This window comes from Myripristis murdjan, unplaced genomic scaffold, assembly GCF_902150065.1.
Source record: "Myripristis murdjan unplaced genomic scaffold, fMyrMur1.1, whole genome shotgun sequence".
Classification (NCBI taxonomy): domain Eukaryota; kingdom Metazoa; phylum Chordata; class Actinopteri; order Holocentriformes; family Holocentridae; genus Myripristis; species Myripristis murdjan.
Genome location: NW_021941802.1, coordinates 230,831 through 257,178, shown reverse-complemented (window position 1 = coordinate 257,178; position 26,348 = coordinate 230,831). Strand labels below are relative to the sequence as shown.

The window sequence follows — 26,348 nt, the reverse complement described above, 5'->3', positions numbered from 1 at the left end:
AAAGGATGTAGCATATGCCTTTAGCTTTCCGGTCAAATCAAAAGACAGAAAGGTTCTTCTGGATCAGCTCCATAATAAAGGAGATTTCAAGCACAACACCAAAGTCCTGGAACAAGGGATGAGACAACTTGTGACGTGCAAGCAGCCATCTTACAACACCTGTGTTGAGGATTATTTGCCTTGCACCTATTGTTATGGGATGTTTGCCAAAAGGAATTATGGAAACATCAATCCTCGTGTGGAAGCAAAAAATCTTGTACAACAGATAATGAAACAAATAAAAGAAGAAGAGTACAAAGTTGCGCTGCACGCCTCCTTCCGATCGCTGCTTCCTCCACTGGATGTCAGACCATCATCAATAACATGCGGCAAGATGATGTGTCTTTTCACATTAGGACAGATTCTTTGATTTGCAGGTACGGTGAAGCACTTTTTGCAAAACATGGGCGTGTGAAGCCAAGACACCAATACATCTCACAGAGAATGAGGGAGCTTGGCCGATTCATGTTGGTAGCTAAAAGCATGGACAAGTCTTTAAAGGGCTTGGAAGACTTGTGTGCACCATCAAGGTTTCAGTTTGTAATCTGTGTGGCGAAGAAGGCTACAGAGTTTAGTCCTGGCAAAAATGAGTACGGGAAACCATCTACTGCTGTCAAAATCGGATTCTGTCTCAAAGGAGCGGTGGAGGTCCTGATTGGACAAACACTCATGAACGACGATGACTTGGCTGAGAGGAAGGCAAAAAAAATCCTGGAACTGTTGGAAAAACATTGGAAAAACCAGGTTGCTGTAAATGCTCATCAAACAATGCAAGAAAAGAGATGGAACAAGCAGGATGACATCCCCCTCACTAAAGATGTGATCACTCTGAGGGATCATCTGAGGATGATAGAAGATAAAGCAAAGGAGGAACTAACAAAGGCTAAGCTAAGTTTAACAGCCTACAAGACATTGAATGAGACGGTTCTGGCACAGGTCATCATCTTCAATAAACGGCGTGAAGGGGAAGCATCACGCTTGTCTCTTGACATCTACAAGACAGTAAGCATAAGTCCGATAAACAAAGACATTTATGAAACACTGTCACCCCTAGAAAAAGAGCTCAGCAAGCTCCTGACGCGCATAGAGGTCAGAGGAAAAAGAGACAGGAAGGTACCGGTGTTCTTTACAGAGAGAATGAAGGAGTCTATTGACCTGTTACTTAAAAGGAGGGATGAAGCTGGCATACCTAGTGAAAACCCTTGTCTCTTTGCAAGACCTGGTGCACTGACCAACATCTGCGGGTGTGACTGCCTGAGAAAATATGCTGAGGATAGCAAAGCAGAGAACCCTGAGCTCCTGAGATCAACCAAATTAAGGAAACAAGTTGCTACTCTCTGTCAGCTTCTGGATCTAAATGAACAAGAGCTTGAACAAGTCGCTAGATTTATGGGTCATGGCATCCGAGTGCATAGGGACTTCTACAGACAGACAAAACCTTTCAAATCGCCAAGATAAGTAAACTACTTTTTGCGATGGAGCAAGGCACAGGGGCCTTAAAGGGAAAGAACCTCAACACCATCAACCTTTCTATTAGTGGTGTGTATGTACTACAGCTGACACAGTTTAGTCCTGTCCCTAATCGAGCTAGTTTATTCAACAATAGTAATTTTGGTTCTGCTTAGCGCTGAGTTTGACTATAATTATCATTCGTAGGTGAAAGACCCACATCAACTTCTGACATTGGCCCACAGAAAAAAGGGATCCTGGGCAGAGAGGAAGATGATGGTATGTGTCTAGGGATTCTGTTCATTTTAAACATATCTGTGTTAGAGATGCACATAATAATTTAATCTGCAGGAAAAACGTAAAATAAATAAATACATGTTTAAAATCATTAACATATTAAATACTATTACTATCGTATGGTATTATGTGATATATACTCCTTTGTGAAAGTGTCAGCAAAAAATTGTACTGTTAAGCATTGCCATATAAGCCATAAAGGCTTATATGGCAATGCTTACAGTTGCTTACAGTTGTATTTCTCTCTTTCAACACTGTACAGTATGAGGTCTCACTCACTGTTTATTTTTATTTTCAGATGACTGCTCTGACCTCCTCTCTACTGAAAAGAGACCCGACCCCTGCAGAGAGGATGGGACCTCAGATATCGATGGTGAGTTAAAACTACATTAAAATTATTGGGTTAGGTTTATATGTATTGAGCTCAATCTTTGGAATCTTTTCTGACTTAAATTATTACTTTCCTGAGTATCCTAAAATGGTAAACATAACAGCCACCCTATTTACATTTAAAAAGAAAAAAAGGCTGAATATCTTTGAATGAGTGTTATGAGTAAAAGGAGCAGTTTTGTGGCAGTTAATGGACTTGTCAAAAAGAGCTAATGGTTAAATAAAAACACCTAAGTTATTTCAGCAGACTTAAAGCTATGGTCTACATTCTGAAAAATGCGGTGAGCCGGGGGGAGGAGCAGGGAGACTCGACGTGGCACCAGCACTGGTAATAATGGTGGAAGCAAATTCTAACATGGAGGCGGGACGTCTCAGGACGATAAGGAGCAGGGGAGTCGAGGGGATTGGATGGAGGATAGGATAGGAGCCATGCGGGCCAGTCAGTTTCTCTGCAGGCCTGCAGCTGCTAGACAGAATGGATTTTTTTTTCATTCTTTTTCCTCTTCACATTGTATAGGTCGTACTATAGGGCCATAAACACCGGCTAAATGACGTTAATAATAATGATCAATCTTTCAAATAGTAGACCATAGCTTTAAGTTGGCTTTTGCTGGCCAGGCAATGTGAATAGTTGTGCTCACTATTGCTGAAGGAGAGAATTAGGCTCCTCTGGGTCGTCAGTACATCTGGGAAAAATAAAAATATTTGATCAACAACAGTCTTAACATGTGAGGCTTTAAGGACTAATATTTGACCTTCATCTTTCACAGCTGAAAATCCCACGTCAACTTCTCAGACTGTCCCACATCAAGGACAAAAAAGAGCCAGAGAGATGGATGACGGTATGTTCTCTCTTAAGAAAAAAACATTTCGCAATCCATTGTAAACTCCACATTATCAATCTGCAGATAGTTACATGCTTACTACACCAGAAAAAGTATCACAGTTCCTAGTCTTATCATGATATTTAAACTCAGCCTGATGTAAACATTTATAAAACTCAGTAAAATGTCACACAAGCAGCTCCATGTTGTCCCTGTGTGATGTCCAGGGACAGGTCAGGACAGTCTGAGGACAGACAGCTTTGAGGTTGAAGTTTATATTAATGAGTGGTTCATTGTGAGACTGACCACATGTCAGCTGTAGGAGAGGAAAGCTCAGCTGTTCTCAGCTCAATGTGACAAGCTTTTTAAAAAAAATAATAAAATAAAATAAAACTCCAGTAGCAACCGAGCTTTTTTTTTTTTAATTTTTTCATAAAGGGATGGGAGGACATGCTGCGCTGGAGCTGTTTCATTACGAACTAATATTTGTCTTTTGCAGATCAGAGTCCAGGAACAAGCCTTAGCCAGAGGCTTGCACTGAGGATCAAAAGAGGACAAGAGAAGGAGGCAGAGAAACAATGGGGTACGTTCTGCTGCCGCTTCTTTAAACTCACCATTATGTGCTTTTTATGACACTTCACCAGCTAGGCTTGGATTTAATATATTAACTTCATTAGAAGTCAGGAAGTGTGATAAATATTGTGTCAGACGGTGTGCATTCCAGTATCAACTGAAAGTGCAGTTTGGCCCAAAACAGTCAGTCCGCATTCCTGCATCATTTGATTCTTCTTGAACATACACAAGTCAACAAATATTATATTTTTAAGCTAGGGGTGGAAGGGCACATTCTTAAAATTATATCAAGGCGAGATGATGCATCTCAAGGGGTTTATCCAAATAAATAAATTTCAATTTTTTGGCCATATCAATACACACTGTATGCCACATTTCTCCTAAAAAGCTCCTCATAAATGTGAGGACTGGGCAACTGTGTCAAATCACAATTTTCCTTTAAACCAAATGTCTAAATATCTACACTGCAGCAATATTATAGAAATAACTATTTGTACAAAATATTAACACAATGACATTTTTGATTAATATAATCAGTAATTTAGATTCAATGGCTGCAGTGTGTGAAGACAAAAATTAGAAAAGGTAATACAGCCTGATAAGATATTTTTTTATTTTTATTTATTTATTTATTTATTTTTTACTGTAATGCAACTTTTAAAAGCAGAAAAATAGTTAGTAGATAATAGAATAGTTGCTGATGAACGTGACCCTCCACTGGTCACGTAGGGACGACCATCTGTGTTTCGCATGAAGGCCCCAAACAAGAAGTAAACATTCCGTAGATTTATCTTTTTTTCTTCATGTAGTTGTGTAGATTCATTATCAGCTTTATATTAACCTGGGAGGTCTGTCACAGATCGTCCATGTTTTGCTGGAACTTTAGACTCATTCCTTACTCATGTAGCCTCACTACACGCCCTTGTATTAACTATGTGGCTTCCACTTTGGGAACCACTGCTCTGCTGTATTAATAATCATAAGAGATGCACTTCCATGCTTTCATCATGTTAATGACGCTGTATTATACCGTGTCTGCTCTTGTTTTTTAGATGCGGGTCTTGACCAAAGCACTGAAGGTTGGAGTTCATCTGCAGATGGTGAGTTATTCGGCTTTAATTGTAAAAGCTCATTGTACAGTGCCAAGTTAAAATATACAAAAACTTTTCCTGCTTCCAACACATATTTCTAAAGATTTATCACAATATTGCTCACCATTTTGTTCAGTCATTATTTCATTAACCTTATGATGTAGTGTGTTTTGATCAGAACCTACAAACAGACTTGACAAACTGTCAATGTAGTGAAAATAAAGATTACTCCTGTCTGCATACAGAAGTCAGCTTGGCAGGTATTGATGTTTGTTTTTTGTTACAGATGAGAGCGCAGGGACAAACCTGATTACAAAGACACAGAAGAAGAAGAAAAGAGGAAAACAGATGGTGAAAGGAAAAGGTAAATTCTTACAAACACAGCAAACTTTTCCTTTGTCATGACTGATTTCAATTGGATTCTAGAGAGGGACTGCAAGAGATCAGTGTAGGTCTGAGGAGAAAAGTAGGCCCTATTCTAAATAACTCTGCTTCTTAATAATTGTGCTGTCACCTCAGCATAACATCCTCACACCTAGTCAGTTAAGCCACCCACCTCCACTCCCTGCTGTGCTTGCACGGGCTGTCTCTCTCATACACACAAACTTATGCAACCTAGTTTAGTTAGCTAACAAGCTCTTATCCTGCCAATCTCAACATTTGATTACTATTTTTAACTGATGGATATTGCTACAAAGTTTGAATGTGCTTCCCACAGATGAGTAAAAAAAACTGATCTACTTTTTGAACAATAAAAAATCTATATTGCCTTCTTTGTCATTTGTAGAGCTTCCCGAAGTTGCAGTGAGGACACCATGGAGTGCCGCAGAAAAGTCAGCAGTCGAAAAAGCACCTGGGAAACTGTTTGGCAGAGCAAAGAGTTCCTGGCAAAGAGGCCTGTCTGCGGGCTATTCAGGCTGAGAAAGCCCTGTGTCAGAGGTCATGGAAAAATGTCAAAGACTATATTTACAACAAAATTGTGACTTTAAATCGCAGATCTGCTACAAGGACATTGAGTTATTAAAGACTAGAGATGCACCATTCAGATGGCCAGTTGGCTCAGATACAAGTCATCTCTACTGATCTGTTCATGTCTGTTTTATCTGTTCTTTTATGTGTTCTTTGTGAATATATACTAGTGCATCTGTAGTGAGCAGGGAAGCTTCATTGTTAGGTTTTTCTTAGTTAAGTTGTTAAGTTTTTCTCAGCTCTGCAGTTAGAAAAGTACACTGCAAAAACTCAAAATCTTACCAAGATTATTTGTCTTATTTCAAGTCAAAAATGTCTTATTACTAGTCAAAATATCTCATTACACTTAAAATAAGACATGATCACCTCAGAAGTAACTTGTTTTTAGACAATTGTCTCTTGTTTCAAGTGAATATTTGCTTGAAACAAGTGAAAATTTGCTTGTGTCATTGTCAAAATTTGTTTCTTGTTTCTAGCTAATTTTCACGTATTTCAAGTGAATTTTCACTTTTTCCACTGGCAAATTTTGCCAATGAGACAAGCAAATTTTCACTTGTTTCAAGTGAATTTTCACTTGAAACAAGTGAAAATTGTCTAAAAACAATTTACTTCTGAGGTGATCATGTTTTATTTTAAGTGTAATGAGATTTTGATTAGAAATAAGACATTTTTGACTTGAAATAAGACAAATAATCTTGGTAAGATTTTGCGTTTTTGCAGTGTAGGAAAGAACATGCTTCAAACTACATTTTTAAAGGTGCATTATGCAGAACTGCAGAGGGTTGGCTGAAGTGAGGGCCCTGTGGAATAGGCACAATGTGCCTATGATGATGGCATGTGCCTAAAGGAAGCAAGGAGAGGAGGCGAGTAGACAAGGATAGGAGGAGGAGAAGAGGATGGGAGAGGAGGAGAGGATGCAACGAGAGGAGGTGAGGAGAGGAGGAGAGGATGCAACGAGAGGAGGTGAGGAGAGGAGGCGAGAAGAGGAGAGGAGGCGAGGAGAGGTGAGGAGAGGAGGTGAGGAGAGGAGGCGAGGAGAGGAGGTGAGGAGAGGAGGCGAGGAGAGGAGAGGAGGTGAGGAGAGGAGGCGAGGCGAGGCGAGGAGAGGAGAGGAGGAAAGGAGAGGAGGCACGAGGAGGGCCGAGAGGCAGCAGGTTTTCATTCCAACCAAGGCCTCCACCAGGTGACTTCACTGATCAGTTCCTCCTTTCTGATACAAGGTGAGGTGATCAGTGAAGTCACCTGGTGGAGGCCTTGGTTGGAATGAAAACCTGCAGCCTCTCGGCCCTCCTCGTGCCTCCTCTCCTCTCCTCTCCTCACCTCCTCTCGTTGTATCCTCATGGCACATGATTGGACACCCCTGGTCTATACCATCCTTGCTTTCATTGCCCAACTGCATTTTTTTCTCTATTGTGCAGCTTTTATAGTGAAATTTGGGAATGACAGAAAGTAGAACCAGATTCTCATCTTTACATATGAGCTTTTATTGTGAAAGGTTCCACAATCTATCATTCATCATTTGTTCTCTGTAATGGATGTGATTCAAAATGTAGTTTCTACCTCTGCCAACAATTCTGGTGTGACTGTGAATTGTGGTTAATTTTTTGCTGATTCTATATTTAAAGTTTGTCAGCTCTCAGTTGACCTCACCTGACTAAAGTCTGAGCTCTGAACTCTGTTTCTTTGTATGTAGTGTTTCTACATAGTGATAATTGAATAATTAAAAGAGAAACAAGACAAACTGTTGCAGTGACTTTTAATTGCTACAAAAGACCCAGGTTACACAAACAGAACCACCATAGTTAAAATAGAACTTCTTGTGTGGCACACCACACCATACTGTAATTTTACAATAAAATACAACTGTACTTTTGTACAATGGTCCGAAGCGACAAAACATTATGCATATTCTGCTTATTAATCAACCTAAAACTCTGCAATTCCTTTAAAACACACCTAGAATTATTTTTTACTTAAGTATTTATCCACAGTACAACATAAAAAGGGAGCAAGGAATGCCTACAATCCAAAAAAAAACAGAAATGGTCTGAACCGGAAATGACCCAATAGCACCCCCATGAAAAGGTCCTCACTTAAATGGTACAAAACTCTTCCACAAGGTATTTTTCCTTTGCGCTTTTTAAAAAGCTGAGGTGGAAACTGGAGTTAGGGGGCCACCTAGTGTTGAAGTGCAAGATCCATTTGTCTCTAAGTATAGCAGAAAGGGTGGTCCTTAGTCCCTAAGTGAATTGTCCTGGTCCTCACTTTGATGCCTGTACACGTACGTATGTGTGTGTGTGTGTGTGTGTGTGTGTGTGTGTGTTTCCTTTCAGAGCTTGGCTCTTGTATGTTAAAACATCAAATAATTGGACAAGACATACAAAATTTATTAATTTATTTATTTTCTTGACAAGAATGGTGCTCTCTTGAGAGCAGAAACTAAAACTTTGGAGAATTCACCAAATGTTGAAAGTTCAGATTAAGATTTTTGGAAAAAACTTTTTGAAATAAATGGTAAATGGACTGCATTTCTATAGCGCTTTTTCTAGTCTACTGACCACTCAAAGCACTTTACAATGTTTTTGCCTCACAATCACCCATTCACACACACATTCACACACTGACGGCAGTGGCTGCCATGCAAGGCGCCTAGCTGTCCATCAGGAGCGGTGAGGGGTTCAGTATCTTGCTCAAGGACACTTTGACACACTCTGGAGGACCGGGGATCGAACCGGGAACCCTCCAGTTACCGGACAACCGCTCTACCTCCTGAACCACGCCGCCCCACCCAATAGAACCCCCTTATCTCCAACCTCAGCAATCTGTTTCAACCAGAAATACACCAAATGAGAAAAACAAGAAACAACTGAAAATCTGTTACTGGCTAATGATCTTGTGACCCAAGCTGAAGTGATCTGAATCAGCTTGCATCTCCCTCCAGCCCCAGGATCTTCCTGTAGCCTCCACGAGAGAGGACTCTCAGTAGTGTCTGGACTGTGAGACACACCATGTCCTGGAGAAAAATCACATGCAATAAAAATCTGCAATTCTAAAACCTTAGTTGGGGCAAATGCAAGACAATAAATACTTACACCACTAAATTTGTTTCCAATTTTCACAACAAAACAGAGCATACAAATGAGCATCATGAAAACTGCTGTCTTATTAAAAGTATTGCTCTGCACATGGGCACATGGCTTGGGTCACAAGATCATTAGCCAGTAACAGATTTTCAGTTGTTTCTTGTTTTTCTCATTTGGTGTATTTCTGGTTGAAACAGATTGCTGAGGTTGGAGATAAGGGGGTTCTAGTTCAAAAAGTTTTTTCATAAAATCTTAATCTGAACTTTCAACGTGGAGGAGCAGTGACTCTACTCCAATCCCTGTGTGCCCCCTATCCCTGAGGCTAAACCTAACTCCAATTCCTTCAAGGAGGAATTCATTGATCCATTATCATTTGTGCCTCGTTCTGAATGCTTTGGATCCATTGAAAAATGCATGATGGCCTATTTCAGACCAATGCTAGTTTTCGTAGGTCCTGAAAGTTCAGACGTATCAGGATGTCCACCTGACCGACACAATGAATTCATTCACCCTGAATCCCATGCAATAAAGGGATGAAAACAGATTTACCTGCTGCTCCAGAGTCATGACCGTGTGCACGCTGAAATGTCCTCTCTCACAGGGTCAATGAGACCTACAGAGTCTGGCAGAAAGAGACCAGCAGCAAGCATCTGCAGGCAGCGCCTGGAAAACACAAAGGAGCACAACATAGATCCATTAGATCCATTGGGGTCAACATTTTTGGAAATGTCCGATGGCAAACCAATAGGGGGCGCCACTGACTAGTGTCAAAACATGGAAAAAACATGATTTCACTATCTTAAGAAAAAAATAAATAAAATCTGACCAAACAGGTGTTCTTACCACACCCAAAAACTATAATGAAGATTGAAAAATTAGTGATCACAACATCACATAATAGACAAAACATATTAGAACTACAAAATCTATGGTGCAGGACACTTCTGTGTGTTGCAACAGAGGTGCAACACACAGATTGTCGTTCTGGTACGCCTCTTCAGGGTTAAGGTAAAAGTTTTGAAATTAGGTTTAAAAAACATACATACGATAGTTTTTCAACACCAAAAGTATAACCTTAACATGTAGCCTATGTTTATATCATGAATAAAGATGTGTTATGAAAAATAAAAAATATATCTAAATCTTTAGTGCTATTTTGACATGTTTCCGTGGTTTTTCCACCCGCTCTGTTTCGCTGACTGAAAGGGTTGTGTTCAATGGCGTAACATATGAGCATATTATCAACTTTCATGCACTTTATTACACTTCATTGACTTTATTGATGAAAGTCAAATCAGACACGTCGCTGATAAACACTAGGATCATGGGTAATGTAGTGCTTCTCCGTGATATGACATCGCAAATAAAACGTGTTTTCTTAAAATAAAGTTGATATTATACGGGACTTGTGGACTCGGCTGAAGCACATGCCATCGTTATACAACCTCATAGCTCGTGGTAAGTCTGCCTTGGATGGTTACAATGTTATGGCTAATAATCAGACCTTTTTCCAGAAAATCGATTAAATTTGCACTTCCGGGATCTATGAACCACCACCCACAGCGTGAGGATCCGTGACGTCACGGATCCTCGCTGACTTCCAGTGAACACCGTTTGTGTGGAATTAAAACCTGAAAGAATCTTCGTAAAAACTAACAAAGTAAACATCATATACATTAACTCAGTGGTTCTCAAACTTTTTTTCTCATTCCCCACTTTGGACAGGGGGGGCATTGTCAAGACCCACCTACTCGTATTGCCTCAACAGAATGGTGAACCAGGCCTCTTTTTTTTTTTTTTTAACTCAAAATGCATTGAAATAACAAATGTAAAGTAGGCCTAAATAACTCTAGTTTAAAATTAGAGAAAATAAAAGTGCTTGTTAATCTTTGCCCCAAAATGCAAGTTGTGTCATCACTTTTCAGTTGAATGTAACATGGGAACATAAGAGTCCAAGTGAACATACAAGAGTCTCACACATCACTGCATTAGTGGCTGCAGTGGGCCTGTCTTGCATGGCACAGTTTTTCAAAACGGGATTGCAGGTTTGAAACTGCCACTCTCAAATCATGTTCAATATGGAGCTTGGATCTGTACTTTGTTTTCAGTGCTGCAACAGCTGAGAAGCCAGTTTCGCAGAGATAAGAAGTTGCAAAGGGGAGAAGAATGCCCACAGCTCTCTGGCCAATGGCAGCATACTCCCTTTCCACCCCAAGCCAGAATTCATCCAGTGTCTGAGTTGTAAACCTCAGCCTCAAAGTGGTATCAGAGGTCATCTCAATGAATTGGTCCTCTTCAACAGAACTGAAGTCAGCAGGTACTGCAGATAGATTACAACATGCTCATTTTACTGAACAGAAAGGACAAGAGAACACAGTGAATAGAATTAAACAAAAATATTTTTCTAAACATAATTTATAAAGCTAAATCATAAAACCAACCTGCTGCACTGAAAGGGTCCATGATCCAGTCATACTGACCACTGCTAGATGGAAAGTATTTTCCAAACATTTCAAGCAGGGATGTTATGTGCTCCCGAATGCAGGGAATCACATGAGTGATCCTATTGGTCATCTCAGCCATTTCACTGACATTCTCAAAAGACTCAACACTTCCTCTATCAAGGCGACTACCCCATACCTGAAGCTTTCTTGTAAATGCTGTTATTCTGTCAGCCAGGTGAGGTATGTACTGTATTTGTCTTTTCCTTGCAGGTGAAGATTTAATTCATTGAGCTTTCCGAATATCTCACTCAGATAGGCCAGCTTCAACAAAAAATCTTCATTGGTGAACTTGGCCGCTGCGTCATTCATGCGCTCCTCTTCCAAGAACGCCCGGATCTCTCCCCGGAGCTCAAACACACGCGACAGCACTTTGCCGCGGGAAAGCCACCGTGCCTCACTGTGGATAAGCACCGCTGTATGATCAGCGCCCATCTCCCCGCAAAGCGCGGAGAAGAGGCGTGCCTTCAAAGGCCGGGTTTTAATGAAGTTTACAACGCTCACAACATCTGTCAGAACTTCATTCAGACTGGGACTGAGCTGCCTTGATGCGAGCGCTTCCCTGTGAATGATACAGTGCGTCCACTGCGCCTCTGGAGTGACTCGCTTAATTAATGCCTGCAGGCCCTTCCTTTTCCCTGCCATGATCTGTGTGCCATCCGAGCAAAACCCCACACAGTTTTCCCATTTTAGACCGTGATGTGAAAGGTACTCATCCAGCATCCCAAATAGCTCCTCAGCAGTGGCTCTGCCTTTCACATATTTACAGAACGGCATGTCCTCACTTATTGACATGGCATCTGCGTAACGGACATAACAAATGAAAAGACAATCTCTGCTGATGTCAGTTGCCTCGTCTACTTGCAATGCAAAGCGTCTCTCTTTAATTTTTTCAATTATTTGCTCCTCGAGGTCACCAGAGATGTCGTATATGCGCCGTGCTACTGTGTCATTTGACAGAGGCATGGCCTTCAACTTTGCTGCGCTTGCCTCATCCAGCATTATTGACACCATGTCTATTGCCGCGGGGAGAATAAGTTGCTCGGCTATCGTATGGGGTTTTTTGCACAGGGCAATTTTGTATGCAACTTTGAACTAAGACCAAGATATGAATCATCATACTTTCTTTTCGGTGGTTGACTTTTTGGTTGAATGGCTGTCTTCTCTGGTGTGGCTGGATCACCAACCTTTGTCGCTCTTGTCACAAATCTGTCCATTTTATAATGCTAGTAGAGCACTCTGACGCTAGCTAAAATCACTGCACTATCCCATATTGCCGCGTTGCTCCAAGGAAGTTTTTTTTTTCATTGTTCCACCGCAATTAAAATGCCGACGTCAATCATAATTTTCACAATGTCGTTCCAGGTCACATTCTCATCTCATTCCCCATTCTAATTCTGCTTAAACTAACCAAAGATGGACACAATTATTAACTTGTTTGAGTGTGGTTGTTTTGTGTGAGTGGGAGTTTGATTTCATCTTTAGCGAGTGAGACTAAAATGTATCTGTGGCCATTTAAATAAATAAATAAATAAATAAATAAATAAATAAATGAAGAACTCCCGTTGGTCGCGCCCCACCTGTCACAGTTAATGCAGTGTTTGAGAAACACTGCATTAACTGAACGAAGATTTTGGAAATAAAATGCACATTTCCCGCTAGAAATGTTATCAAAACGCACTTGAATGCATAAGCTATCTTAAAATATTGCATTTTCTACTGAGAATAAAAGGAATGTCCGACATTTATTTTGTTTTCACAGATAGACCAGCCTGCAGCGCATAGGTCACGTGATCACAACTTTCTGGTTCACAATTACGTGGGAAATATAGGAATTATGAGAACAGCCTGCTGCAGCACGTCTAGCCGATGGCACCGATGGTGCTCAGCAGTTTTCTCATCAGGCTGGCTTGGATCTCCAGTCCCTCACCAGCAGGGCTCCAGACTAACTTTTTCACAGGTAGCACTGGTGCCACCTAGCTTTTCATTTAGTAGCACCAAAAGAAATTAGGTAGCACCATATTTTTCTTTGTATAGCGTGTTATTAATGAATGACCTTATCATGTTGATGAAATTTAAAGATTAAAAATGACCCAAACTTGTCTGCAAAATATTTTAATTTGAACTTTACGTTTCTCTGCAGCAGCAGTACAAAATAGATCATCTTCTTCATATGAACAAAACATAAAAATGAAAGTAGGGATGTCCCGATCATGTTTTTTTGCCCTCGAGTCCGAATCATTTGATTTTGAGTATCTGCCGATACTGAGTCCCAATCCAATACTTCTATAAAACCAGGAAATGATATGTTATTAATGATTGAACCAAAATGACAAGAGGATGCATCAGTAATTATTTCACCTGAGGGTTGACAGAGTACTTTTTACTGTAACAATATGTTAAATTATTATTTGTTTTAACAATGTAAATTACTTATCAAACAGACCCAACAGTTCAGCTACCAATGAATGAGCAGTAGTATGCATGTGATAACATGGTTTGAAAAATAAGACGAAGTGATACCTCTTCTCTGAATAGACAAGCTAAGCCAGTGTGCTGCTGTTAGCCAGTAAAAATAGAGCGGAGTGGCACCTCTTCGCTTTGCTACACAATCTCTGTCAGTGTTCTGTTGCTGCACTGCTGCTGGTGGAAGTGGAAATGGTAGGTCCGCTCCTCTGTTTTTCAGCCTCTCACTCCACTTTAAGGAATCCAGACTTGGTTTGAATATATTTTTAAAAGCCATGATACACGGGCCAGTTTTGTAGACAGTCTAGATGTAAGGATGAAGGGACATATTGCGTGTACACATATTTGATCCCTTTTGCTAATCCCAATCCCAGTTTAGGGTGATGTTCCCCTTCACTGTTGTTGAAATGAGAGTTTGGCTAAGATGCAAAGTATTGCAAGTGACAAGGAAAACATTAATATGACAATATGACACCTTTTTTTTTTTTTACATTAATACAACACCTGCTAATGTCCAATTTTATGTCAGTGATGCAACAGATTTTAAAGTGCTTTGCAGTGATGCAATTGATTTTACAGTGGGGACATGTCTAATTGTTATGTAATATTTTGGATTAGGCCATGCTGAGTGTCAGGTCCTGCCGGGATTAAAGTTCAAGGTGTACGTGAGCAGTGTGAATTTGAGTTTTCCACCTAAAGCAACATATGTTTCTTTGGTAGTGGCCTAGATGTAGAAGTCAAAAAATGTGTATCTTGTTCATTATTTGTTTAGGTTTCACACGTTCTTGTGGTTACGACCACTACCGGTCATTAACACATGGGTTTGGTTTCACATCATTTACCCGTTCACTTGTATGGCAGGACTGAGACAGAGAGGGTGTGAGCAGGCTCCAGTATTTTCTATTGACTGTCATATTATATTGGGTCATATTTAGTCAAATATTAAATGTTAATATTCAGTAATTATTCCAGTAGAACAATATGTTTGTCGGTTTCTATGTTTTAATAAATAATCTGTTTAAAACACATGCAGACCAAGCTTATTGATGATTATCACTTCTGTACTGTTATAACACGGTCATCTTTATTACTGATAGAGTATTGTTTTAAGGACTTTATCAGGACTGAAAAGTGTCAACAAAGGTTTTAATAATTAGACCTTCAAGGCAAATCATCATATTGAGGTGGGCTGGAAACATGAAAGGGACAAAATCATCAATAGGAACCCAATAAGCAATAATAAGAAGAAGCAGTTTCATCCCCTCATAAAATAGTAAATATGGCTAAATGGAACCATATATCAGAGTAATACCTAATTTGCCAGGCTCTGGCAAAATGAAAATGCGGCTCCACAGATAGAGCCATTTTAGAAAGCCCTCTTTTTGAACACTTGCTGCTCTATTGCTCCAGCGCTCCATTATAAGATAATTCAAGCTGGTCTGCAATATGTTGCCCTGTATGCAGTTCTCAAATGTGTGTTTGGGTCCTGAAGTATCCTGAACTCTTACTCTGTTTATCCTATTTCATTTATTTTTTGTGCGTAGGTGCTCGACATGGGTGACAGCCTCACCGTTCCAGACGAGTTCACAGAGGAGGAGAAGATGACTGGTGTGTGGTGGAAGCAGCTGACGTCGGGGGCGATGGCGGGCGCCGTGTCGTGCACAGCCACCGCCCCGCTGGACAGAATGAAGGTCTTTATGCAGGCGTGTCTTAATTTGTCTTGGTTGTGTGTTTGCATGTCCCCTGCTGTTGGATGAAAACTTTTCTATCCTTTTGAAGACTCATGCATGTTAAAAAAAAAAAAAAGTATGTCAGATATCATGAAACCTGCTCCAAGGCAAGGCAAGGCAAGGCAAGTTTATTTATATAGCACAATTCAACACAAGGTAATTCAAAGTGCTTTACAGAAACATTAAAAGCAACAAGACACAAATTAAAACAATAAAAACAGTCAATAAAAAGGGAAATAAAAATTTAGAATGATAGCAATAATAAAATACAGTAACATAAAATATAAAATAACATAAAATAACAACAGGCTCAGTACACTGCCTGAGCTAGACGGCCAAGGGCCCAGGGCGTGATAGGCCTTATCACCCCTGCGGCTCCTTGCCACCAAAAGGCAATGGGCCAAGGGTCCAGGCCGTGATAGCCTATATCACGCCTGCGACTCCTTGCCACCAGACTAGACAAAATTTGAACCAGCTCTGTCAGAGATTTCAGCTAGTATCTCTTGTCCCTGGCTCTGAACCATCAGGAATTTGGTTGGTCGGGTCTGTTTTTTTTTTTTTTTTTTTTTTTGTAAGGGACGTCGCCCTTAATAATACATCACACTATTTGCTCTTGAGTCCTTCACTCAGAGTCTTACAGTCCCGCCGGACACAGGTTCCACACTCTGGTCTTATTCAGATCGTGATGAACTCTAAAGATCCATCACAGGACGTCTCCCTTCTAGATCTGAATTCACAGCCTGCTCCCCAGTGTCGAGTCACAGCAGTAGCTGACTCAGACTTCCCGGTCACCCCCCGCAGGGATGCCGACAGCCCAACCTCTTAATTCCTTAGACTCTGAAACCTCTCCTATTAGAGATTTCAGCCCGGACTCAGTCCTCAGCCCTGGAATCTCTGACATTTGCTGCTGATTTAACAATAAACCCAAATAAAACAGTTAGGATAAGAAACAAAGTAAGAAAAATAAAAGGCATAAATAAACAGTGCGTAGTTTAAAAGTACGGGCAGTACAATAGGTAGTCCTTGGAGTGCGGAGGAGGCATAAATCAACAGTGTGTAGTTAAAAAGTACAGGCAATACAACAGGCAAGTATTTAATCTAACAGAACGCTTCAGTGAACAGTAGTGTTTTTAGCCCTGATTTAAAGGAGCTGACAGACTGAGCAGACCTCAGATCTACAGGAAGTTTGTTCCATAGGTGAGGAGCATAGTAACTGAATGCTGCCTCACCTTGCTTGGTTCTTGTTCTTGGAACACACAACAAACCAGTTCCAGATGACCTAAGGGGTCTAGATGCATCGTAGGGAACCAGTAGATCAAGCATATATTTTGGTCCGAGACCATTCAGGGCTTTGTAGACCAGCAGTAAGATTTTAAAATCTATCCTTTGACTCACAGGAAGCCAGTGTAGCGATTTAATGACCGGTGTGATATGGTCCAGTTTCCTGGTGTTTGTAAGGACTCTGGCGGCAGCGTTCTGAATCAGCTGCAGCTGTCTGATTGATTTTTTGTTAAGGCCTGTAAATATGCCATTGCAATAGTCCAACCTACTAAAAATGAATGCATGAATAAGTTTTTCCATGTCTTGTTTAGACAGAAACCCCTTAATTCTAGCAATGTTTTTCAGGTGGTAATAGGCAGATTTAGTGATAAACTTTAAATGGCTGTTGAGGTTCAGGTCTGAGTCAATAATAACACCAAGATTTCTGGCTTGATTCGTAGCTGTCAGTGACATAGAGCCAAGGTGAGCGCTGATCTTTGCCCTTTCATTTTTTGGGCCAAAAATTAATACTTCTGTCTTTTCTGGATTTAGCTGGAGAAAATTCTGGCACATCCAGTCATTGATTTGATGAATACAGTTACTCAATGAGAGTAAGGGACTGTAGTCATGTGATGACACTGAGATATAGAGTTGTGTGTCATCGGCATATGTATGATAGGAGATGTTGTGATGTTCCATAATCTGGGCTAGGGGTAGCATATAGATGTTGAATAGAAGTGGTCCAAGAATGGACCCTTGAGGAACCCCACATGTGATTGTGGTTCGCTCAGATTTATGGTTACCAACTGACACAAAAAAGTCCCTATCTCGTAAGTAAGATTTGAACCATTGTAGCACAGTGCCGGTGAGTCCCACCCACTTTTCCAATCTGCTAAGTAGAATATTATGATCAACTGTATCAAATGCAGCACTGAGATCTAGTAATACCAGGACAGAGGATTTGCATGCATCAGTATTCTGATGAATATCATTTAAGACTTTGATAAGTACAGTCTCAGTGCTGTGGTGTGGCCGAAATCCAGATTGAAATCTGTTAAAAAGATTGTTTTGCATCATAAAAGTATGGATTTGCTGGAAGACAACCCTTTCAATGATTTTCCCCAAAAATGGCAGATTTGATATTGGCCTATAGTTACTAATTGTTGTGGCATCCAGATTTGATTTTTTTAGAAGAGGTTTTATTACTGCAGTTTTCAAGGCCTGGGGAAACTGGCCTGCTTTAAGAGAAGTATTTATTATCTGCAGTACATCCGGAGCTATGCAGTAAAAAATGGTTTTAAAAAAGTTTGAAGGCAGAATATCAAGGCAGCATGTTGTGGGCTTTAATTTTGAAACCGTTTCTGTTAGAGTTGTGTAATCAAGGAGGCTAAAATGTCCTAGATTAACCGGAGGACAGGAAGGCACAAGTGTTATCATTCCTGAGCTGGAACTGCACACTGCCTGTCTTATCTGCAATATTTTGTTTGTGAAGAAGGCTGCAAAGTCATTACATGACTTGTTGGACAGAAGTTCAGGAGGGAGTGATGCTGTGGGGTTGGTCAGTCTGTCCACAACAGAAAAAAGTGTGCGGGCATTATTACTGTTTCTATTGATAATCTCTGAGAAATATGATTGCCTTGCATTCTTCAGTTCCTGGTTATAGTTGCGAAGACTCTCTTTATAAATGTCGTAATGTACCTGGAGTTTGTTTTTTCGCCACCTGCGTTCAGCTTGTCGACATAATCTTTTGTGTTCCTTAACCAGTGTGGCGTTTCTCCAGGGTGCCTTTTTTCTTCCTGACAGAACTTTGGTCTTAATTGGGGCGATGGAATCAATAACAGTCATAATGTTGGAGCTAAAACTGTTTACAAGGTCATCAACTAGAGCTGAGGGCAGGGTTGGTGATGGTGTAAAACCCTGGGTGAATAATGCACAGGTGTTATCATTTATGTAACGCTTTCTGATCACCTCTGCTTCACTTTTCATATTATTAGCAGAGGTGGTCATTTTGAACGAAACACAGTAATGGTCAGATAAAGCGACATCGTTCACCACAATCTCATAGATATTAAGACCTTTGGAAATAATTAGATCTAATATGTGCCCTCTGTTATGTGTTGATTCTGTGACATGCTGAGAAAGCCCAAAGTTATCCAGGATATTTAACAGTTCCTTAGCACACCCATCTGTAAGGTTATCAACATGAATGTTAAAATCTCCCACTAAAAGAACACAGTCAAAATCCATGCACACAATAGACAGCAATTTTGCAAACTCATCAGAAAACCTTGCATTATATTTGGGCGGTCTGTAGATGGTCACTAAAATTGCTCGACAGGGGGATTTTAACTGAGTGGCAACATATTCAAAGGAGTCAAACTGACCATAAAACATTTGCCTACACTGGAAGCTGTCCTTGAACAGAGTGGCAACTCCGCCTCCTCTCTTGTGTATTCTCGCTTCACTAAAGAAACTAAAATTTGGAGGGGCTGTCTCAATCAAAACTGCGGCACTATTTTCCTGACCTAGCCACGTTTCAGTTAGAAACATAAAATCAAGTTTGTGCTTGTTAATGAAATCATTGACTATGAAGGATTTACCAGCCAGAGACCTGATATTTAGAAGTGCTAATTGTGAAATGTTATCTGGCCTATGTTTAGAGACAGACTGTGACTGACATGAGATACATATCAGATTTGATGGGTTGGCCGTCCTTGATTTCCTGCAAGTGTTTTTATTTTTGCCATGCCGCCGGCTGTGTGAAATTGCCGGCATAAGGGGGAAAGCGGCATGGTGACTGTCCTATCTCTTCTTTTCTTGACATTCTGGCTGGGACAAAGACAATCTCTGCAGGCTTCTTGTAATGTGGAGGACAGAGTCGCAGGCCGTGACGTCATCATTATGGGAGGCGGTTGTTGTTGTGGGAGCAGTAACTGTCTCTCTGGCTGCTCCCTGTGTGCTGACCTTCCTGCTTATCAGTGCATATATGTTCTGATAAGACGACTCGATGGTGTGGCGTATGTTGGACCCAAGATGTCTGGAGCCAAGGTTGTTTGGTTGAATCCCGTCTGGCATGAAGCGGCTTTTTATGTTCCAAAAAATATTAAAATTGTCAATAAATCCAACCTGTTGCTCGAGACAGGCTGATGACAGCCATGTGCTTAAGCCAAGGAGTCTGCTGAAGGACTCGCAACCTCTGCCGAGTGTTGGGATAGGTCCAGAGATGAAAGACACTCCTGAGTGAAGTTTTTTAAGTGTTTCCAATAAAAACAAAAAGTCTTTCTTTAGGGTCTCAGACCCAGATTTATTCTTGAGGATGTCAAATGAGCCAGCATGAATAACAATCTTCTTAATATGTGGCCGTGTAGACATGATGTCAGGTAGCATAGCTGCCACTTCTCTGACTGATGTGTTATTCACAGTTAGATTTTCAGTCCTGGCCATTTCCACCTGCCTCGTTATAGAATCCCCAAGCAGAATAGTGTCTATCTTCTTAGCTTTGTTTTTAGCAGATTGCTCTCTGGCTCTCGGCCTGGCACTGGCTTTTGATCCACTAACTTTGTTATTGTTCAGTCTCATAGTCTCACCTTTATGAGTTGAGGGACTCTTTTTCCTTCGTCGCTGCTCTGTTTCCGTGGTGTGTGCGGGGGGGGACACAGAGCCGTCCACACGGGGGGCCTGCTGGCTGTCAGCCGGGAGGGGGGCTGCAGGCAGAGGAAGACTCCCGGACTGGGGAGACGTGGGATGGGCTGCATCATCCTTGAGCTCGTCGGAGTCCGGCGCTTCGAGCCGTGATGACAGAGGCTCAAATCTGTTGGAGAGGCTGAGGTGGGATGAGAGACCGAGTGAAGTCCTTTTTTTGCCCCTTACCACCACCTCCGACCATTGCAGCTTACGACGGGGCGTTGAGCTGCTGGGCTCCGGAAGAGAAGAGGCAGGATCCCAGGCCAGTGTGTCCTGAAGAGCAGCTTTTAACGATGAGATCTGTAGAGACTGTTCATGAGCCACGTTCAGGGTGTTTGACAGCAGCTCAGATTGGGACTTGAGTTCCGCTGAGAGCTTTCGGATGTCTTCTCTGAGGTTGGCAATAATCCTGTCTTTCCTAACGAGTTGGTTTTCATCTGGAGGGCTGGATGTAGCCATCTGCTTAGCAAACCAAGCTAAGTTGCTACAGGCAGTCTGACTGTGACCGAGTAAAGTGGCAAAAATCACTCTTCAATGGCGGTAAAAATGGTAAAAATAAATAAAAGCCCCACAGAAAGTTATGTGGTGATAGAAAATGATTAAAAATGATTAAAAGCTTAAGTAAAGTAAGTAAAGGAGAGAAAAGCAGAGAGCAAAGCAGAGAGCAAAGAGCGGTGCGACTGCACTCCTCCGCACTCCAAGGACTCCACATCACACACTCCTTATAATATTACCTAAAGAACTGCAGATGGTCTCTTTTGAACCTCAGGAGCTGAAACAAAACAAAATCAGCCTGGTTGGTAGTTTCAAGCAAATGTTAAAAGAAGGAGGTCCGACTTCTCTGTGGAGAGGAAATGGCATCAACGTCCTGAAGATAGCCCCTGAGACGGCCATTAAGTTCATGGCCCATGAGCAGGTAAATCCATTTCACTCTTTCTTTCAGCGTGAGTGTGACACTGAAAGTCACTAAAACATTATTAAAATTGTTTTTGACTGTTTAGTGGAAGGGAAATCACTGATACAGTGTGCCATTCTGCTTCAGGATCATGCTCTGAAAAATTTCCATTATCAGGAGGGAACATAAATTATTCAGTGTGTGATAGAGCACCTGCAGTGTCGCTGTTTTCACAGCAATTAGAATGGGTGGATGCTAATTACCTACTATATCTGCTACTAGGCCATGAATTAGGGATGGTCCGATCCGATCCACTGGATCGGTATCGGATATCCGATCCATCAGCCCAAGCTATCTCATATATCCTCAACTTCACTTTGTGCGACATGCCGTAACACAGACGAGCTGTCGCCATGGTTGCCATGTGCCTGTGTTTTCGTCACGTGAGCAGAAGCCTGCAGAGCTGTAGTCATGTCCTCCGTTAACTTTACGTTAACGAAAGCGTAACGTTTGCAATATGAGTGTCTCAAGGGGTGGTAGCAAAACTGGACGTTTTAACACAACGGACTTAACAAAGCATCTGAAGAAGCATCATGGAAAGGAGTACAGAGACTTTTTACAGGCGAGTGCAAAGAAAAGCGAACCGTTTCACAGAAGGAGGTAACTCAAAGCAGAGAAAGAGGGGTAACTCCAGCCTGTTTCACAGAGTGAGGTAACAGAGGGAGGTAACCAGCTCTCGGTCAGTTACCGCAGTAACAGACTCCATGAAACTAACCTGGTCGGGACCAGGTTTTTCTCATGAAACTCGAGTTTCTCTCTGTGTCCACCCTCTTTCAGCCACACACCGTATTTAACTTCCTCATTCATTCATTCAGTCAGCAGGCGAGTTTTGGCGTGGCGTATTAGTTCTGCCGTCTGTTATTAAAATAATAATAATTAAAAAACAGTCAGTAGGCCTTTATTAGAAGTCCATTAGTAGTTAGGTGGTGTCTTTTTTCACAAACATGGCATGTCCTTTCGATAACGATCCCGTGGATGAAGGTGCAGCGTTACTGCTCAGAGAATTAAATATTCGTCGGGAGATGGTTATAAGACCGCACATAGATGTTTTAGCATTTCCAGACAATTATCTTTTTGAGCGTTACCGTTCCACGTCACCTAAATGAAATAAATTAATAGGCCAGCAGTAATTCAAGCAGTTTTCCCCTGTAATATTATTGATTGCAACGGACTCCATTTAAACTTACACATTGACCCGAGCAGCAATGTTCTCCCACGCCATCTCCCTCTCCTTTGCCACTGCAGCGGTGTTGCACTTTCTTTAAAAAAAATGTTCAAACTCGCTGTATGAATGCATTAAGATTTCCAATTCAATTGGGGTGAAAAATGCAGCCCGGCGCTTCCCCGTTGCCATGGTGACTCGTCTTATAGCTGTTGTTCACGCACTTAACTCCAGGTGAAACTACTCCGAGTTGATGAAACTACCTCAAATGCAAAATTTGCACCAAGTTGCACTTTTATTTAGTGTTGCACAACTTCAGTTGTTGTCACATCTTCCTTCTTTCTTTAGGGGACCAGAATAGTTGTTGTACAGTGAATGTGGTGTTTTTAGATATCAGTATCAAGCAAATTACAGCCACGTATTATTAACAACTTTTAGAGTGACAAAAAGAATCAGATCGGTATCGGTATCAGCCGATCCTCAAGGCTGCAGTATCGGTATCGGTATCGGATGTGAAAAAGTGGTATCGAGCCATCCCTACCATAAATAGCTATCATCTGAGGGAATGAGAGCCCAGCTTTTCATCACCTTAGTTGGCTGAGTGTTGCACATTATAAAATGCAAATGTAGAGTCAATAGCATGCACGTATCGGGAGATTGGACTGAAGTTGATTCTTTTGTCCATTGTTTCACAAGTGTTGAACATGCAGGCCAATGAATCAAAAGTTTACAAGGCTCATGTTTCTCACGTCTTCCAATAGAACAAAATACCAAGTTCAACTGTCACAATTAAAGTGTCACAATACTTTGCTATTGTGTGTATGTGTTACGGTTTTAAGATTATTTGACCAGTGGTTCGTGGTTGGCATGTGCACATTCAAGACACTGACAAATTACCATTAATTATTATCAATCAATCACTCAGTCCATCTATGTATGAACTGTATTCCACAATCTGTATTAAAGCTGCAACAGATTGACCAACAAGCTGATGACTTACCGTTCCATATGACATGAAAGTGCTGGGTTTAACTATATATCATCTCATTGCTAATAATCCTTAGCAGTTTGTCATTCAGACTTGATGCCACGTTCCCTTTCCATTCTGTGTTTTGACAGTATAAGAAGCTGTTGGCCAATGACGCAGGGAAGATCCAGACCCATGAAAGGTTTCTGGCTGGATCTCTGGCTGGAGCCACAGCGCAGACTGCTGTCTACCCCATGGAGGTGAGACGGAGACATTCAAACGGGTGTATCCACATTCATGTGTGTGCGTGTGTGTGTGTGTGTGTGCTGTCCATCTCCGTGTAGTCTCTACTCACCCACCGTCAGTCTGCCCTTTATTTGGAACAACATACAAACACAGCAGCAGTTGTTTTCTGCTAAAAGGATGGCTGTGTTATTTGCCAAATTATTTAAATGCAAATGATAACAGTGCACATTCAGACTATTAGAGGGAGAGACATATTGCAGCTGTGATGATGGAGCCAACCTCTTCATTAGTAAGCCCGAGCTGCTGGCTGCATCAAAGCATCCTCACCGTCTCCTTAGAAAAAGTGATCTGATTTGGACCAGGTTATTTAACCGGCCATTGAAAGTATGTTGCATTGCATTGCATTTTAAGGCGTGCCATAGTCAATCAAATTTGAAGGACTGATGGAACTAGGAACAAGACTCACCTGTGATCTGGTGTCAGTACAGGTGCTGAAAACCAGGCTGACCTTGAGGAAGACTGGGCAGTACTCCGGCATGTACGACTGTGCCAAGAAAATCCTCAAGAGGGAAGGAGTGAAGGCATTTTACAAGGGCTACGTTCCAAACATGCTGGGCATCATTCCCTACGCTGGAATCGAGCTGACTGTGTATGAGGTACGTGATAGTCACTGGAGTGAAAAACTGGACCTCACCAGAAACATTTTCATTAGTATTTCATTAGTAGTGTGTTATGGGGAGAGTTTCAGGGCTCTAGTTGCGCAGACCTGGTGAGGCGGGGGCGTAGTGCAGATGCGCTTCGCCAACTGGGTGTGGCCAGGCGGATTTTCCAAGTTTGGCTCGCCGTTCTCGGTTCTCAAGTACTCCGCCATCCCTCCTACCGGCGCGAGGGAGGAGAGAAGGTGTGGAGTGGGTTTGACACAGCCGATTCACATTTAACAAATAAAATGAGCCCCTGTCCTCGCCTTTAAAATGCGCTGACAAGGAGGTCTACCAAAAGGAGGTCACCAAAACCTCACAGGCAGGCTTCCGGAATGTCAGGCACATGAACGATGCAATAAATACCGAAAAAAACACTATTCAATGCTACGATCACAATCAGCACATACATATATCTCCATATCAACTGTCCCGTCACAACTGATGTCAGATCAAAGGAGATTAGCACCGTTTATGCTGATTGTGAGGTTTTGGTAATTTTCGCCAGTCAGCCAAACTTCGACTGCACCGGCCCCACTGCGCCTTGCGCTGAAAGTAGACGTGGTTTCAGATGGCGAGCTTTTGGCGCACCTCGGCAAAGCCTTTTGGCACGAAACTGTCACTGCGCCAAGCCGAATCTGTCGACACCTCCCCCTGCTGCAGCGCCACTCCCATCTCGGTGCACATCGGACTGCGAAACTGCTTTTATTGTACTTTTTTAGTGTACTTTGTATCTGTGTGCTCAGGTGATTCGGTTAATGTGGCTGTGACTTACATGGAGCTAACCTCTCACTCATGTCTCTGCCCATCCCGTCACCAGAGCTTGAAGAACTTCTGGCTGTCCCACGATGCCAAAGACACGGCCAACCCTGGAAGTTTTGTGCTGCTGGGCTGCGGTACCATCTCCAGCACCTGCGGCCAGCTGGCCAGCTACCCTCTGGCTCTGGTCCGCACCAGGATGCAGACGCAAGGTAGGGACACCCTGAGCTCCCCTCAGGCCAACAGAGGTTTTTCACAGCAGCCATTTTAACATGGCATAACAGCAAACACGGGAGTTACAAATGTGATTGTTGTTACATTTAAGAGTAACAAACCCCAAACCCAAATCATTAAAATCCCACGTATAACATTGACAAGCAGGGAATAGCTCAAACATGTTGAACAATCTCACTGATTTTTCACTGCCTGTTTTCCCCAGCATCTGTTGAAGGCTCGGAGCAGCTGCCAATGGGCCGTTTGGTGAAGATTTTGGAAAAGGAAGGCTTCTTTGGACTCTACCGTGGCATCCTGCTCAACCTCATGAAAGTCATAGCAGCAGTCAGCATTAGCTACGTGGTATATGAGTACATGTGCTCTGGCCTGGGTATTCAGAAGTAGGGATGGAGTCATGTCTGGATGTGTGTATCTGTGAGTTTGTCATGCCATGAAAATTATGTTTTGTTTTGTTAGGTTTTGTTCTTGTGTCTTGTCTCGTGACTTCCTGTTTTATTTTGACATCCCACTCTCCTCTTGTGTCAGGTCACTTGCCCTTCCCCTTGTGTGTTTCCCTCTAGTCTGATTGTCTGCCACGCCCTGATTGTTTCCACCTGTTCCCCATTACCTTGTGTGTATATATAGTCCGTGTTTCCCTTTGTCCTGTGCGAGTTCGTCCTGCTTCGTCTTGTTTGGTCCTGCTTTGTCCTGCCACGTTCATGTTCCTTGTCACGTCACGTCAAGCCAGGTTTTGTATTTCCTTTGCTACTTTGTTTTGTCATAGTTTTGTTCTCTTGTTTCTTTGATACTTTTGTCATAGTATATTTCTGTTGTCACTTTGTATTGATATTTAAGTTGTTACTTTTCTAATTAAAGAATTAAGTTTAACCCTCGTTTGAGTCGTGCGATTGGGTTCTATCCTCGTAGTATTAGTTTTGACAGAGTTTGCATGAGGATGTTCACCAATGTTATTTCAAAAACATTTCCATTGT

At 41.8% G+C, this 26,348-nt stretch overlaps 1 protein-coding gene across 1 annotated transcript; it reads left to right on the top strand.

The window, feature by feature from the left end:
- Positions 1-807: 807 nt before the first annotated feature.
- LOC115356766 (calcium-binding mitochondrial carrier protein SCaMC-1-like) lies at positions 808-25,778 on the top strand. The gene is made up of 10 exons (XM_030047994.1): positions 808-1,152; positions 2,084-2,158; positions 4,625-4,672; positions 15,227-15,387; positions 17,298-17,301; positions 21,126-21,272; positions 23,593-23,700; positions 24,175-24,342; positions 25,205-25,355; positions 25,583-25,778. The coding sequence occupies exons 1-10, from the start codon at positions 808-810 to the stop codon at positions 25,759-25,761; spliced, it is 1,386 nt and encodes a 461-aa protein (XP_029903854.1). The 3' UTR covers positions 25,762-25,778.
- The last annotated feature ends 570 nt before the right edge of the window (positions 25,779-26,348 follow it).

Coding starts and splice junctions, on each gene's coding strand:
- LOC115356766 (XM_030047994.1), top strand. CDS start 808: ATGCAAGAAAAGAGATGGAACAAGCAGGATGACATCCCCCTCACTAAA. Junction 1,153..2,083: donor GAGGAAAAAGAGACAGGAAG/GTACCGGTGTTC, acceptor TTTTATTTTCAG/ATGACTGCTCTGACCTCCTC. Junction 24,343..25,204: donor TCGAGCTGACTGTGTATGAG/GTACGTGATAGT, acceptor TCCCGTCACCAG/AGCTTGAAGAACTTCTGGCT.